Raw genomic sequence first — 17,640 nt, forward strand, 5'->3', positions numbered from 1 at the left:
CCGGTGTGGCCCCATTGAAATGACTGCAGAATGGATGCGTACCCATTCATATGGTCGTGTGAATGAGCCCCAAATCTGTGAGGGAGCGTCCCTCTACAGACCATTAACTAATGTTCCTGCAGATTATCATGGCCGGACATCCCTCCAGGGTTGTTACTTTGTATCCAGTCTGGACAATCCTGTGTGAGCGCTGCACTGATACACTGTAACAAACAAGACGAGGAGTGAGATTTGTGCCGCTGATGGAGGGTCACCTAAACCGCATACAGTGATGAGAAGTATCGGGATGTAAAACGAAGATGTTCCCATTCACGGACAGCAAGCAGAAATCTTGCAAATGATGAGAACTTGAAACGAAAAGTGGATTTGAAAGTTGCGTTGTCGCCAGCGCGGTACGGAATGTGACAAGCATCTTCTTCCCTTGTGAACAGAGTTACGATTTCCCACCGCCGGCCTTTTCACGCGTCGGTTATGATTTTACTCAGGCCACCGCTTTTCTAAAATGAGTTTCCTCCTAGACCTCGATGTTTCCCGGTTGTGTTTTTGCATAGGACAAAGTACAAATTCAAGAGACGCGTCGCCATACGGCTCTAGACAGACGGACATGTGGCTGCCCATGCACCCACCGTGCTGTGGCCAGGAAGGATGTGGCAAGAAAGTTTTCCGAGCAGCTGCTGCCCACGTGACGCTGCTCCTCAGATAGGAAACATGAAATAAAAGTGCGTCCTAGACCCTCAGCAGGCGCCGGGCATCAGCCCTAAAGTCATGTGCCTCGCTTCCTGAATGTAACACACTGCTGGATACATGTAGTGATCACTGGACCACAGAGCTGACACTCTACATAGCCTCAGATACTGTGCCCATGACCTACCATTGCTAGGCCAGGCTTACCAGTGAGCTGAGCTTTGACAGCCAGTGAGTGGTGGGAATACAGCTCTGTATGGTAGAAGAGCTTATGTTGTCAGATTTTGTCCAGCAGCGCCACCTAGTGGCCGTATTATTGGAAACTATGAAAAGGATTAGATCAATATTTCAAATGGAGGAAGAAAAAAAAAAAGTGATCCTTAGAACAATTAATGTCCGCTATTAAAAAAAAATCCCAAACCACTCAAAAAGTCCTCGATTCATTTTCTAGAAAGTGATTTGCAAAGTAAAGAGCTATCTCCCAAGGAAGGGAACCATCTCGCCAGCGCCACCTATTGGAAGTGTCTCTCTATGAGTCGGTATGCCGCCTTACAACAAGCCAGATGTCCGCCCGTAGACGGCTATTTCAGGGTGCTTGCTTCCTTAGGAGATATCTCTTTGCAAATTTGTTTCCCACGGAGCATTGCCAGTAAGACTCCAGACAGGACTGGTCTCCGTAAGGAGATTCGGCGCCCTGCCTAAGCTACAAAGGTGGCTTCAAGTCCTGTTTCTGGGAATATCTTGAGAAACTAAATGACCTGTATTCTAGCTCTCTCGGGAGCTTTCACCCAGCTTTCCCAGGCCCCAGAGCAGCAGATCTGCCTTATTATGTCACTGTAAAGCAGGGATGCCCAACCTGCGGCCCTCCAGCTGCTGCAAAACTACAATTCCCAACGTGCTCTGATAGCTGTACGCTGTCCAGGCATGCTGGGAGTTGTAGTTTTGCAGCAGCTGGAGGGCCGCAGGTTGGGCATCCCTGCAGTAAAGTCTTTCGGCTCCAACATGTGGCTCTCCTGCTGTTACAAAACTACAACTCCCAGCATGCCCCGACTAAAGTTTTGGAACATTTTCTGACTGTTCTGTAATTGCCGAGCAAATGGACCATTAATGTCTTTTAATAAACACAACGCTGATTAATGGCGCCGCTTATCCACTCCTGTTCCAATTTGGCTCTGAGCCCCACTGTGCACCCATGACTTGGCCTTTTGTGTTGTTCCAGTAGGTTCCTCCCTCCAACGTTTCCTCGTCTGACCGAACCGGTTGGTCCAGTCGGCAGCAGGGCGGCTTTAACTCTTTGACTCCTGTAAGGAGTCAATAACGTATATGTTAGAAGGGGCACTTTGTCCATTGGCTGTTGATTTTGGGGTTTGGATCTCACGGAGATCAGTTACGCAGAGCTGAGATATTGGGGTACGGCTCTGGGAAGTCTTATCGCCATGAGGGCTGACGTGGGGCAGCGGGACTCCCAGTTTAGGCGGACTCTGTCTTCCTTGCCTATGGACAGTGTGAAGCGGTGGTAAGGGGCGCAGGTTCGGGTTTACAGACCGGTGGGAAGGTGCTGCCTCCCAGCAGCAGGAATGTGGGGAAGGAGCCGAGATGTCCTAGGAGCAGGATCCATGAGCACCAAGATGTCCTGTACTGTGGTGGACCCTGGCAAACCCGGCCTGGGGATAGTCACTTCTTATAGCCTCCTGTGCATTTTAAGAGTTGACTGACAGCAGCTCCTGTAACAATTACATATATTATTATACCCCATAGTATATACTTTGCTATATATTTATCTTGAGTTGCATCATGATTTATACTATAGTTCCTTCCAGAGCTGCATTCACAATTCTGCTGCATATGGTTATCACTCTGGTTATCTGCAGCAGTTCATATCTAGCTGCCATGCATCATACTCTAGTTCCTTCCAGAGCTGCATTCACAGTTCTGCTGTGTATATAGGTAGCACTCTGGTTATCTGCAGCAGTTAATATCTCGCTGCTATGCCTCATACTCTAGTTCCTTCCAGAGCTGCATTCACAGTTCTGCTGCATATGGTTAGCACTCTGGTTATCTGCAGCAGTTCATATCTCACTGCCAGGCCTCATACTCTAGTTCCTTCCAGAGCTGCATTCACAGTTCTGCTGTATATAGTTAGCACTCTGGTTATCTCCAGCAGTTAATATCTCACTGCCATGCATCATACTCTAGTTCCTTCCAGAGCTGCATTCACAGTTCTGCTGTATATAGTTAGCACTCTGGTTATCTGCAGCACTTCAGATCTCGCCGCCATGCTTTCTACTTCTGTTCCTACGAAAACTGCATTCACAGTTCTGCTGTATTCTGCAGTAATTCATATCTCACGGCTGCCCCCTGCTGGTTGTTTATGGGAGATGTAACTCGCACAAGACGCTGTGCTATAGTCTAATACAACAGACAGGGCGGTAGTCAAGTCTCTTATGATCTTATGGACTCCAAATGTCAACCAGTACAATATTAGATGCAGCTCTGGATGTGATTGGACTATAGGAGGATGTTACTAAAGCTTTTAAATCTCATGTCTCCTTTGCAGATTCTTGGAGCCGTTATCCTCGGGTTCGGAGTATGGATCCTGGTAGACAAAACCAGTTTCATCGCCATCTTACGTAAGTTTGTAAAATGATCCTGATTACCATGAGAACGGTTCTGCAGAGGCGGCCGCTATCGTTTCATGTTCTCCAGAGCTGTGCCCTATGAGGCTGGGCCACGGGGGCTAGAAGGTGGGTGCTGTGTAGGCCATTGTTGGTAGGTGCCTTCACCTGCTGTGTCTAAGCAATGTCTCCCTGGTCAGTGACTACCGAGAAAACGGCAGATCTGAAACCGCCGTATCGCCAAGTCCTAGGGATTCACGTGGCAAAGCTCTTAGGGGTTCGCACGCTCCCCAGATTTTCACGCAGAAACAGGGGCATGGGTGCCCGAAACTCATAGATAGGGGTGAAGGCTAGCTTCTCTGGTCCAGTGATCCCTAGCGTAGTGGTCTCCAACCTGCGGCTCTCCAGTTGATGCCAAACTACAACTCCCAGCATGCCCTGACAGCCTGTGCCTATTGGGGGCAGTATATGACGTGACACTGTTGTCTTGTTCACAGACGCCTCATCGTCGTCTCTGACGACCGGCGCGTACATCCTGATCGCGGTAGGCGGGGTCACAATCATCATGGGATTCCTGGGCTGCATCGGGGCCGTGAATGAAGTCCGATGCCTCCTGGGACTGGTGAGTATATATGTATATGTTCATCTCCGCTCTACCAGGGGAGAGCCCTTACATGGGCAGTGCTACCCGAGGTCGTCCTGACAGTCGCCCTGTGCTTTATATTTCAGTACTTAACGTTCCTGCTGCTCATACTCATCGCTCAGATCACTGCCGGCGTCCTCATCTATGTCTACAGGGATTCGGTAAGTACAAGGGACCCGCAATGAGGTAACTGCGGGACGGATACAGTTACTGTAGATCCCATATACATTGCAGAGCAAGGGTAGATGGGTGGTGGCCCGGGGACGGATGTATGGGTAGGGGGGGATGGATGAATGGGTGGTGGCACGGGGACGGATGTATGGGTAGGGGGGATGGATAAATGGGTGGCGGCACGGCCTGGGGACGGATGTATGGGTAGGGGGGATGGATGAATGGGTGGTGGTAGGGGGGATGGATGAATGGGTGGTGGTAGGGGGGATGGATGAATGGGTGGTGGCACGGGGACGGATGTATGGGTAGGGGGGATGGATGAATGGGTGGTGGCACAGGGACGGGTGTATGGGTAGGGGGGAGATGGATGAATGGGTGGTGGCACGGCCTGGGGACGGATGTATGGGTAGGGGGGATGGATGAATGGGTGGTGGTAGGGGGGATGGATGAATGGGTGGTGGCACGGGGACGGATGTATGGGTAGGGGGGATGGATAAATGGGTGGCGGCACGGCCTGGGGACGGATGTATGGGTAGGGGGGATGGATGAATGGGTGGTGGTAGGGGGGATGGATGAATGGGTGGTGGCACGGGGACGGATGTATGGGTAGGGGGGATGGATGAATGGGTGGTGGTAGGGGGGATGGATGAATGGGTGGTGGCACGGGGACGGATGTATGGGTAGGGGGGATGGATAAATGGGTGGCGGCACGGCCTGGGGACGGATGTATGGGTAGGGGGGATGGATGAATGGGTGGTGGCACGGGGACGGATGTATGGGTAGGGGGGATGGATGAATGGGTGGTGGCACAGGGACGGGTGTATGGGTAGGGGGGATGGATAAATGGGTGGCGGCACAGCCTGGGGACGGATGTATGGGTAGGGGGGATGGATGAATGGGTGGCGGCACGGGGACGGGTGTATGGGTAGGGGGGAGATGGATGAATGGGTGGTGGGACGGATGTATGGGTAGGGGGGAGATGGATGAATGGATGGCGGCATGGGGACGGATGGATGGGTAGGGGGCAGATGGATAAATGGGTGGCGGCACAGGGACGGATGGATGGGTAGGGGGCAGATGGATAAATGGGTGGCGGCACAGGGATGGATGGATGGGTAGGGGGATGATGGATGAATGGGTGGTGGCACGGGGACGGATGGGTAGGGGGGAGATGGAAGAATTGGCGGCATGGGGACGGATGGATTGGTAGGGGGAGATGGATGAATAGGTAGGTGCACAAGCACCGATGGACATTTGGGTAGATGTGAATAGGAATGGATGGACAGATAGATAGGTAGGGGTACAGTTGGGTGGGCCGGTTTGTGGATTAGTAAATGGATGGGTAGGCGAGTGCTTGGTAGGGCGGGTGAGTGCATGGGATTAGGTGTATAGATAATTGAGTGGATTTATAGGTGGGTTGGTGGATGGGTGGGTAAATGGATTGTTCAATTAAGTGGACAAATAGTTGGATGAATAAAACGGTAGGTGGGTGACTGGTTGAATCGGTGGGTGGAGTAATGAATGGCTGGTGGGTTGTGGATGGATCCATAGCTGATTCATTGGTTAAATAGGCTGTTTGTTGAATGGATATGTAGGTGACTGGTTGGATGGGTGGGTAAATGTGTTCAGCGAATGTGTAGGTAGGTAGGTGACTGGTTATTTTAGTTAGATGGGTTGAGCAGATGTATAGATAGGTAGGTGACTGGTTGGGTGGGTTGATGGGTTGAGCAGATGTGTAGGTAGGTAGGTGACTGGTTGGTTGGGTACGTAGATGGGTTCAATGGATTTATAGGTAGGTGACTGGTTGGGTGGGTAGGTAAATGGGTTCAGTGGATTTATAGGTGGATAGATGGGTTGAGTAGATGTATAGATAGGTAGGTGACTAGTTGGGTGGGTAGATGGGTCAGCGGATATATAGTTAGGTAGGTGACTGGATGAGTGAATAATGTTCATCTTTCTCTTGAAGCTGAAGACTGAGATGTCTGGTATAATCCATGAGCTGATTGTGGTCTACAACCCCGAGGACAGTGCGAATGTGAGCGCGGAGGCGACCTGGGACTACATCCAGGACAGTGTGAGTATGGAGCGGCCACTACTTATCAATAAATTGCAGTCTTTGGGCTTGGACTCCCATATTGTTGAATGGATTAGGCAGTGGCTGAGGGACAGACGACAGAGGGTTGTAGTCAATGGAGTATATTCAGACCATGGTCTTGTTACCAGTCGGGTACCTCAGGGATCTGTTCTGGGACCCATATTGTTTAATATCTTTATCAGCGAAATTGCAGAAGGCCTCGATGGTAAGGTTTGTCTTTTTGCTGATGACACAAAGATTTGTAACAGGGTTGATGTTCCTGGAGGGATACACCAAATGGAAAAGGATTTAGGAAAACTAGAGGAATGGTCAAAAATCTGGCAACTAAAATGTAATGTTGATAAGTGCAAGATAATGCACCTGGGGCATAAAAACCCAAGAGCAGAATATACAATCAGTGATACAGTCCTAACCTCAGTATCTGAGGAAAGGGATTTAGGGGTCATTATTTCAGAAGACTTAAAGGTAGGCAGACCATGTCATAGAGCAGCAGGAGATGCTAGCAGAATGCTGGGGTGTATAGGGAGAGGCATTACCAGTAGACAGAGGGGGGCGCTCATGCCGCTCTACAGAGCACTAGTGAGACCTCATCTGGAGTATTGTGCTCAGTACTGGAGACCATATCTCCAGAAGGATACTGATACTTTGGAGAGAGTTCAGAGAAGAGACACTAAACTGGTACATGGATTGGTACCAGGAAAGATTAAAGGACCTTAACATGTATAGCTTGGAAGAAAGACGAGACAGAGGGGAGATGATAGAAACTGCTAAATACATAAAGGGAATCAACAAGGTAAAAGAGGAGAGAATATTTAAAAGAAGAAAAACTGCTACAAGAGGACATAGTTTTAAATTAGAGGGGCAAAGGTTTAAAAGTAATATTAGGAAGTATTACTTTACTGAGAGAGTAGTGGTTGCATGGAATAGCCTTCCTGCAGAAGTGGTAGCTGCAAATACAGTGAAGGAGTTTAAGCATGCATGGGATAGGCATAAGGCCATCCTTCATATAAGATAGGACGAGGGGCTATTCATAGTATTTAGTATATTGGGCAGACTGGATGGGCCAAATGGTTCTTATCTGCCGACACATTCTATGTTTCTATGTTTAGAGGGGAGGTTCAGAATCATAACGCACTGGTATAATCACTGTCCTCACCTCTTACACATCCTGTAATTCACTACATGGCGGGTTCTTTACATTTCATTGGCTGCTCTTAGGACCTACAGCAGAAGAGGAGAAGAACCCATAGTCTTATTATTATTGCCGTAGGTTAATTAGGGGAGAGCCTGTCCGCTGCTTCATTAAAACGAGGAGCCCCCTGTTTTCTTGATCAGCGGCAACATTCGGACCCCCGCTAATCAGACACTTATCCCCTATACTGTGAATAGGTGATAAGTTGTCCTAATGGCATAGTCTCATTATGTTCACTTCTGATCAGTTCTTCAGGGGAGGGACTTGTGGAAGACCCGCCCACTAGCAACCCTCTATTAGATATTTTTATAGACAACCCAATTTAAAGGGAATCTCCAGTAAAATGTAGAATATCTTATGGTAGTTATTCATGAGTCCTTCTGATCTGCGATCAGTGAATCACGGGGGCAGGACCAGGGTCTCCACAGTGAATTTTTATGTGAACTTTTTTGTGCAATTGTAACGTCTTGTGCGGTTTTTGGTTGCAGCTCCAATGTTGTGGTTGGTTGAATTACCAGAACTGGACCGAAAATCCAATTGTTAAGAACAGCACCGACCTCTATCCCTGCTCCTGCGTTAAGAATGCGTCACAATCGGATGGTTTCTGCAATTCCACCGTCTCGAATCTGTATCCAAACGTGAGTTTTTGAATCTTGATTTAAGACGTAGATTAATGCTCTGTACACACCGGGCGCCATGGCCTTCCGTTGTGAGGGATCCACTTCCCGACAGATTAAAATGGACGCAGCAGACCCCAATGAGGTCAGCCTGGATTCTAGTGTTTTTCATGGCTGTCTGGGCTATATGATATTTTTTTTTAATTTTTTTTTTTAATGTTCCTTCATGTCTTCTACTCCAGTCACATCCAAAGCTGCATTTAAAACTATAAGTTTCCCTTACCAAAAGCTGCTGGCCTTCATGCTATAGAAAACTGTGTGGCCTGAACGCTTTACTCCGTCAGTCGAGCTCCTGCACTGCGTGCTTACAATTTGTAACCAATTTAGCTTTGGATGTGAACGGAGAAGAGAGAATGGTACAATTAGAAATTGATGCAAGAACATTGCAGTTAACCATTTTCTGACTAAGGCTACATGCACACGAACGATGTTTGTTTCCGCGTCCGTTCCGTTTTATTTGCGGATAGGATGCGGACCCATTCATTTTAATGGGTCCGCAAAAAATGTCCGCATCACTATGTACGTTCCGTAGCCCCGCAAAAAAAAAATAGAACATGTCCTATTCTTGTCCATTTTAGGCATTGTTACAATGGATCCGCAAAAAAAAAAAAAAACGTGCGGACCGCAAAACACATACGGTCGTGTGCATGTAGCCTAAGAGGTTCTGTTCCACTGGAGGAGAATGGGGCGAGGGGGTGATGATCTCAGTAAATGAGTAAAATTTGGACTCTTCCAGTTGGTAATCTCACTGTACAATGTGAACTGCGGCTTTGCTGTTTTTTATTTTTTAACTCCTCTGGTTCTATATGTCAACGTTGTCTTTCAGGGCTGCATGCAAAAAGTGGAGAGCTGGCTGCAGGACAACCTGGCCATCATCTTGGGCGTCTGTGTTGGAGTTGGCGTTATTGAGGTAAGAAGGTAGACTTTTATATATTAGATGTATGTGCACACAAATGGATGTAGCAGAGCTGATTTTGTGATGGAACTGCCTCTTTTGGGCATCACAATTATTTTATGATGCAGACGATTTACCTGAAGTCCACAGATAACACATTCTTTTACCAAATGGCAAACTCATCTCTGCTACATCCCTCTACAACATGAGTTCAGAGGGTTAATAGTATATGGACTGTTTGGGTCCATTCGCACATCTGTATGTGTTTTGCGGATTGCACATCGCCGGCACTATAATAGAAAATGCCTAATCTTGTCTGCAATTGCGGACAAGAATAGGACATGTTCTATTTTTTTCGGGAATTGAATTGCGGACCTGGAAGTGGGGATCCGCATTTCCGGATCCGGACAGCACATAGTGTGTCCCCATAGAAATGAATGGGTCCGCAATTCCGTTCCGCAAAATGTGAATGGAGCCTTATGGAACAATAAACATATACTGAGCTCCATGTACCTGAACCCCACAAGTCACCGGTCAGTGGACCAGGCCAGGGTCATAGAGCAGTAAAATGCTGAGCGCTTGGTATTGCAGCTCAATCCTATTCACTTGAATTACCCAAGCACAGCGCCGTACATTGCATAGTGGCTATGCTTGGTACTGCAGCTCAATCCCCTTCACTTGAATTACCCAAGCACAGCGCCGTTCATTGCATAGTGGCTATGCTTGGTATTGCAGCTCAATCCCATTCACTTGAATTACCCAAGCACAGCGCCGTACATTTCATAGTGGCTATGCTTGGTATTGCAGCCGAGGCCCATTCACTTGAATTACCCAAGCACAGCGCTGTACATTGCATAGTGGCTATGCTTGGTATTGCAGCTCAATCCCATTCACTTGAATTACCCAAGCACAGCGCCGTACATTGCACAGTGGCTATGCTTGGTATTGCAGCTCAATCCCATTCACTTGAATTACCCAAGCACAGCGCTGTAGATTGCATAGTGGCTATGCTTGGTATTGCAGCTCAATCCCATTCACTTGAATTACCCAAGCACAGCGCCGTACATTGCATAGTGGCTATGCTTGGTATTGCAGCTCAATCCCATTCACTTGAATTACCCAAGCACAGCGCCGTACATTGCATAGTGGCTATGCTTGGTACTGCAGCTCAATCCCCTTCACTTGAATTACCCAAGCACAGCGCCGTACATTGCATAGTGGCTATGCTTGGTACTGCAGCTCAATCCCCTTCACTTGAATTACCCAAGCACAGCGCCGTTCATTGCATAGTGGCTATGCTTGGTATTGCAGCTCAATCCCATTCACTTGAATTACCCAAGCACAGCGCCGTACATTGCATAGTGGCTATGCTTGGTACTGCAGCTCAATCCCCTTCACTTGAATTACCCAAGCACAGCGCCGTACATTGCATAGTGGCTATGCTTGGTACTGCAGCTCAATCCCCTTCACTTGAATTACCCAAGCACAGCGCCGTTCATTGCATAGTGGCTATGCTTGGTATTGCAGCTCAATCCCATTCACTTGAATTACCCAAGCACAGCGCCGTACATTTCATAGTGGCTATGCTTGGTATTGCAGCCGAGGCCCATTCACTTGAATTACCCAAGCACAGCGCCGTACATTTCATAGTGGCTATGCTTGGTATTACAGCTCAATCCCCTTCTCTTGAATTACCCAAGCACAGCGCCGTACATTGCATAGTGGCTATGCTTGGTATTGCAGCTCAATCCCCTTCACTTGAATTACCCAAGCACAGCGCCGTACATTGCATAGTGGCTATGCTTGGTATTGCAGCTCAATCCCCTTCACTTGAATTACCCAAGCACAGCGCTGTACATTGCATAGTGGCTATGCTTGGTATTGCAGCCGAGGCCCATTCACTTGAATTACCCAAGCACAGCGCTGTACATTGCATAGTGGCTATGCTTGGTATTGCAGCTCAATCCCATTCACTTGAATTACCCAAGCACAGCGCTGTAGATTGCATAGTGGCTATGCTTGGTATTGCAGCTCAATCCCATTCACTTGAATTACCCAAGCACAGCGCCGTAGATTGCATAGGGGCTATGCTTGGTATTGCAGCCGAGGCCCATTCACTTGAATTACCCAAGCACAGCGCCGTAGATTGCATAGTGGCTATGCTTGGTATTGCAGCTCAATCCCATTCACTTGAATTACCCAAGCACAGCGCCGTACATTGCATAGTGGCTATGCTTGGTATTGCAGCTCAATCCCATTCACTTGAATTACCCAAGCACAGCGCCGTACATTGCATAGTGGCTATGCTTGGTATTGCAGCTCAATCCCATTCACTTGAATAGGACTGAGCTGCACATAGTCCATGGGATCGATGGACGCGATGTCCCAGGCTAAGGTGCTCACCCAAGTAAACAGCGGGGTTGCTTGGTGTCAGCCCCCACCGATCAGATACTGATGAGTGACAGGGGCAGCCTATACATTTCCCGCAGTGGACCACATTTAGATTTGGGAGGGGGGGGTACATTGTGATGCCGTGTTCTTCCCCTCATACCATGCCCTTCTTATCTCCCCAGTTATTAGGACTCGTCCTCTCCATCTGTCTCTGCCGTAACATCCAAAATGAAGATTACACCAAAGTGCCAAAATACTAAAGAACATCGTCCTCTTCCGAACCCCACAGAATGACCGCCCCGGATGGAAGAAGCCCTGGGGGAGGATATGTAACATCCCGACCCACCATGTATATAACGCAAACCTATGAGAGAACCATGCTTAGAGGAGACGTGATGTCATAGTAGTGACATCACGAGGGTTAATGACTTCATTACACAGCAGATTGTCTTTACCTCTAAGAGGGAAGGTCTCTGACCCGACACAATAGGGGGGGGGGGGCATTCGGATCCCGTGAAGGATTAGCCTAGAATTAGTATTGGGTAGAGATGTGACTAGAGTAGGGGTGAGACGCTCTGCAGACCTCTAGCGCTTTTGATGCTTACAGGTCCCAGCTTGCACGACGGGCGAGCCTGAAGCATTGCAAATGCTGGGGAAGATGCGGGTTGCATGAAACCCCATAACAGACGGGGGGGGGGGGGGGGGGGGCTTTGTATAGTGATATGTAAAGAAACGGAGCAAAAGTATCTAAATAAAGCATTTTTATTTCTGTATAAATATGATAGATGTAAATAAATGTATGGTACTCAGTGCTGCCTGGATCTCTGCTTGCTTTAATGGTATGAAACTACAACTCCCAGCATGCCTCGGTCGCTGTAGGGTCAGAGTTCAGAGACCACATTATGGGATACATAAGTGAGACCTTTCTGTGAAATAAGAAGCTCTGCAGCTTTCTAATATACTGAGCTTGTCAGTTCTTTTCCATTTTCAAGATCTCTGCTAGCCTTCAGTGAATAGCATCGTTCTTGCACACATCCAGAAGCTGAAATACTCCCCAATACTTCTCACAGCTGAGGGTTTGATGCAGTTGTATCCAGTCTGGACAGTTCTCTTTGCGCTAAACACATCAGCAGCACACATTTCTGGGGGTTTGCTACAGTGTATCAGTGTAGTTGAGACGGTGCTGGAGACGGGGTTTGCACCAAATGTATTATAAGCTGCAGGTCTGTTAATAAATGTCTGAATGTGCAAAGCTATAATCTATGAACGGGGGAGGGGTTTGGGGCAAAAATGCCCCATCTTCTGGCTTCTGACTTATAATTTTGTCTAAAATATGGCGGCCGCGCTCGCCCTGTAGTGACCGCGCCCTTCTTTTTACATGTCCAACGTCGTGGTGTAAAGAGTGAAATTGTTGCACAATTTTGCAAGGATTTGCTAACATTTTTGGCGCTTCATATGCTGCCAACTGGTGAAAATACATTGAATTAAATGCAGGGGAGTATTCTAAATGGTTAATGGCAGGTGGGGGCTCTGGTGCAGATTTTGCATTGGGGCCCAGGAGGACAACTTCCCTGGTCTTGTGCATTGGAGGGGTTAATCTCTTGCAGGATCCTCCCTGCATTCCTTGCCTCTCCCCTCCCGGGTCTGCACTGTCTCACATCCCTCTACACTTTCCCACGTTCCTTCCCTGCGCCATCGCTGCCTTTATCCTCCTCCAGGGACTATATATCCTGAAGAAATCCGTCAACCCTCCTGCGCAACAGCTGGACCCTGCAAAGTGAATGCGGTGTCATTCCTGGATGTGGCCACAAGAGGGCGACCATAGCATGTTAAACAGCCAGGGGGAGATCTACCAAATAAAATGGGACAAAAATGTTGGTCTATGGGCCCTGCAGCCACGAGGCGGCGTAGAGATCTGCCTGATAGGGACTAAGTATATGACGCCAAGTGCTTCGTCTTGTTTCCTGCGCCTGCACAGTGAGCCCTGCTGTAGTGCACTTTGCCTCAGAGGCTCAGTGCGCAGGCGCTGACTCATAGGCACAAGCCAAGTACAAACACGGCAGGGCTAACTGCGCAGGCGTGGGATCTCTTGGAGAAAACAAAAACAAAACAAGGCCATCAATCAAATGCAAACAGGCAGGAAGGGGGCGTGAAAGCATGACTTTGTACGAAGCTGTACGTCATAGGTCCGATCCCTAAACATGGCGCCCGCTCGCACGTGCAGCGGGAGCCTTAGCCACAGGGTTTCTTCTATTTTAAGGCTGATCGCGTACATCTTACCCTTCAGATGCCGTGGTCAAATGTGACCACGGCATCTGCGCAGACCGTAACCGGAAGTCGCGCGCTTCCGGTCCGGTAACAGCTTTCCCCGGCTGAGATTGGGGGACCTGTTGCCTTGCGCTTATTGACCGAAGCCTCAAGCAGGCTTCAGAGTCAATTAGATGTATATATCAATACAGGCCACCAGGTGGCAGCCTTGTATTGATATAGTGCAATTGAAGTCTTCAATGATGGCCATCACTGAATACTATGGGCAATCGAATGATTGCCAGTTATTGTCACCCAAGGTGACTTAAAAAAAGTTAAAAAAAAGTTTTTACAAATATATATATATATAAAAAAAGTTCAAATTACCCCCCTTTCCTTAAAATAAAAATACTTGCCCATGATGTTTATTTTTTTTATTGGTTATCACCACGTGCGAAAACGCCCATACTATTAAAATATAACAATATTAATGGCATATGGCAAATGGCGTAGCGGGAAAAAATATAAAAACAGCCAATTTGCCATTTTTTGTCACTTCAATTACCCAATAATTTTTTAATTAAAAAGTGATCAAAAAGTCGCACACACTTAAAATTGGTATCACTGAAAAGAACAGATGGTCCCGCAAAAAATGAGCCCTCACACAGCCCCGTACACATAGCTACAAAAAGTTACAGGGGTCAGAATATGGTTATGAAAAAAATGAAGAAAAAGTGTGGCATCGTTGTTCCCGTACTGATCTGGAGAATGAAGATAACAGGACAATTTTACCGCGTAATGTACAGTGTAAAAATAAAAAATAAAAACCTTTTATCAGAATTGCTTTTTTTTTCCAAATTTACCCCATTTGGAATTTTTTTCCCCGCTCCCCACTACATGGTATGCAGCCGTTAAAGGTGCCATTAGAAAGTACAACTTGTCCCGCAAAAAATAAGCCCTCATAAGGCTATGTGAATGGAAAAATAACAAAGTGAGGACTATGGGAAGGCGGGGAGTGAAAAATGAAAACGCAAAAATGGAAAATCCCAGGGTCCTTAAAGGGAACCTGTCACCGGGATTTTGGGTATAGAGCCGAGGACATGGGCTGCTAGATGGCCGCTAGCACATCCGCAATACCCTGTCCCCATAGCTCTGTGTGCTTTTATTGTGTAAAATAAAAGTAGTCCTGTCCCTGAGATGAGTCGGGGACAGGACTCAGGTTAATTTGCATATGTATCAAATAGTTTTTCTCCACAATAAAAGCACACAGAGCTATGGGGACTGGGTATTGCGGATGTGCTAGCGGCCATCTAGCAGCCCATGTCCTCAGCTCTATACCCAAAATCTCGGTGACAGGATCCCTTTAAGGCCTCATGCACACGACCATTGTGTGCATCCGCGGTTCCGTTTTCCGTTTTTTTTCGCGGACCTATTGACTTTCAATGGGTCCGTGGAAAAATCGGAAAGTGCACCGTTTGGCAGCCGCATCCGTGAGCTGTGTTTCCTGGCCGTGAAAAAAAATAGGACCTGTCCTATTTTTTTCACGGTCAACGGTTCGCGGACCCATTCAAGTCAATAAGATTGTCATCCGCGTCCGTGATCCATGTCAGTTTTTTCCTATCATTTCAATGGCAAACTTGACTTAGATTTTTTCTTCATTTTTCATGTCCGTGGATCCTCCAAAAATCAAGGAAGACCCACGGACGAAAAAACGGTCACGGACCTACGGACCCCGTTTTTGCGGACCTTAAAAAAAAACGGTCGTGTGCATGAGGCCTAAGTTTGCAGAATAAAAAAGTGGTTCTCCTGCAATCTTGCCCGTCCGGATGACTTCAGCTGGGAGCTACTCCTGGCGTTTTTTGGGCAGTGACGGTTCCCTTTAAAGAAGAGTTTCTATGGACTGCTGTCGTGACCGGGGACCAGATCCAATACTCCAACGCTTCCAATATGGCGGTCTACGGTTGAGGCTTCCTGTCGGAGCAGAGCTACAGCAGGAACATTGTACAAATTGTGCAGATGTGCGTCTGAAAAATGCCAGATGATGCCATTATACACATTTGTTTCCGTTCACTGACATCCAGAGGCCGAAAACCCCACTAGACTTCTCACAGCTGACAGTTTGCTACAATTGTATCCAGTCAAGACACTCCTCGGTGAGCTGAGCACCTCCCAGGTACACATCTCTCTCCTGATTTTGTTTGTTACAATGTATCAGTCTGCAGTCTAGAACTGGATACAATATCCGATCATTCTCCGCTGCCAGAAATGTCCTGTCTGTAGCCTCTGGATAGAAACAAGAATGTTTCTATTTACTGACTGCAAGCAGAAATACTTAAAGGGGTTGTCTCATCTGAGACAATGGGGGCATATTGCTAGGATATGCCCCCATTGTCTGATAGGTGCTGGGACCTGCACCTATATCGAGAATGGAGCCCCGAAAGTGGTGGAGGGCGCACTGCGCATGCGCAGCCGCCCCCCATTCATTTCTATCTGGCTGATGGGCCCTCAGAAGTAAATGGGAGCAGCGGCCGGTCATGCGCGGTGCACTCCTATTAACTTCTATCGGGTCCCGAGTCCAGCCACCACCTTGCGGGGCTCCGTTCTCCATATAGGAGAATATATATATTGCTAAACTTTTCCTTATACAGTGATTAACCCCTTCCTGCCTTGCATCATAAATGGACAGCACCGGCGGTTGGGCCCAGGCAAGTAGCTATAGGGGAAGCGACTGCTACTGGGCCCCAAACTGAGAAGGGGCCCACCTAGGAGGAGGACCTGGTCTGAGAGAGCGATCTTGACTAGCCGCGAGGGTTGGAGGAAGGGGGGTATTCAAAATTTTGCTGTGGGGCCCAGTCAGTTCTAGTTACGCCACGATGTGCGCCTTAATGGGAAGTGCTGTACGTTTCCAGAGTGGGCTCAGATTCTGAATCCACGCGTGGGTGTCCACTGTAACGCCAGAGATTGGAGCAACTGTTTTAACTACATGGACGCCCCATTTAAGCAGTTAGAGAAAGGGGGCTCCATTTGTCACCCTATTGGTGCCCCCACAACACGATCGCGGGGTGCCTATGGGCTTTGATGGCAACCAGGAGCCCAGGTGCGCCATTTTTGAAGTTCTATTTCAATGACCTAATACATTGTAATTCAGGAATATTGTAGTGTATTTTAGGAGTCGGGTCTCACTGATCAATAATCTTATGAAAAGCTGAAAATATTGCATTTTTCCTGTAACGATGAAAACTATAAAATGGTCCTGATGTTTGGTGCATGTCAAAAAAACAAACCTAAAAGACACTGACAAATAATAGAAGGAACACAGATTTTTGTTTATGCCTCTTTCCCCAAAAAACACAAAAATGTCTGTACCCCAAAATGGCATCAATAAAAAGCAAAATAAGCCACGACGCAGCTCTCTTAACAGCAAAGAAAAGTTCTGTTTTTTGGTGGCAAAAACTAAAAAAAATAATAAAAAAAGTGGCTTTACTGTACAAAAACAGCAAAACATAACGACCTATACATTACCGTAGAATAAGGCCTCATGCACACAGCCGTATTACGGCCCGCAAATGGCGGGTTGGCAATCCACGGCCGCCAGCCGTGTGCACCCCACCCCGCATCACGGATGCAGACCTATTCACTTGAATGGGTCCGCAATTCCGGAGATGCAGAACGGAGTCACGGAACGGAACACCGGAAGCACTGCGGAGTGAATTTTTTTGCGGTGCGGACAGACTACGGACTCATTCAAGTTGAATGGGTCCGGCCCGCTGCGTGGATGTTGCCCGTGCATTGGGGATCGCAATTGCGGTCCCCAATGCGTGGAACGGCCGCACAACAGCCGTGTGCATGGGGCCTAAAGGTAACGTGATGGAAACACGTAAAAACAAAACCTAACAAAAATGTCCAAAAAACATTGCAGAATTGCGGTTTTATTTCTATGCAGTTGAGGTTCAGGCGCCATAAAGCCCCATTTTCCGGATTGCGCTGTGGACTATAACCCTCACAGCGTTAGAACAAGCGTAAGATCAGC

The 17,640-nt window shown here is 47.8% G+C and overlaps 1 protein-coding gene across 2 annotated transcripts in view; it reads left to right on the forward strand.

Annotated features, from left to right (window-relative positions):
* The window catches only part of CD82 (CD82 molecule), a 46,953-nt gene extending 35,092 nt beyond the window's left edge, over positions 1-11,861 (forward strand). For both annotated transcript variants that reach the window (XM_040409389.1, XM_040409390.1), the window contains exons 3-9: positions 3,242-3,314; positions 3,797-3,921; positions 4,029-4,103; positions 6,080-6,187; positions 7,889-8,038; positions 8,904-8,987; positions 11,546-11,861. In XM_040409389.1, coding sequence (XP_040265323.1) covers positions 3,242-3,314; positions 3,797-3,921; positions 4,029-4,103; positions 6,080-6,187; positions 7,889-8,038; positions 8,904-8,987; positions 11,546-11,623 — 693 coding nt within the window. In that variant the 3' untranslated portion in view covers positions 11,624-11,861. The remainder of the gene's footprint in view (positions 1-3,241; positions 3,315-3,796; positions 3,922-4,028; positions 4,104-6,079; positions 6,188-7,888; positions 8,039-8,903; positions 8,988-11,545) is intronic.
* Positions 11,862-17,640: the final 5,779 nt, after the last annotated feature.

The sequence above is a fragment of the Bufo bufo genome, chromosome 10 (assembly GCF_905171765.1).
Source record: "Bufo bufo chromosome 10, aBufBuf1.1, whole genome shotgun sequence".
In the NCBI taxonomy this organism is placed as follows: Eukaryota; Metazoa; Chordata; class Amphibia; order Anura; family Bufonidae; genus Bufo; species Bufo bufo.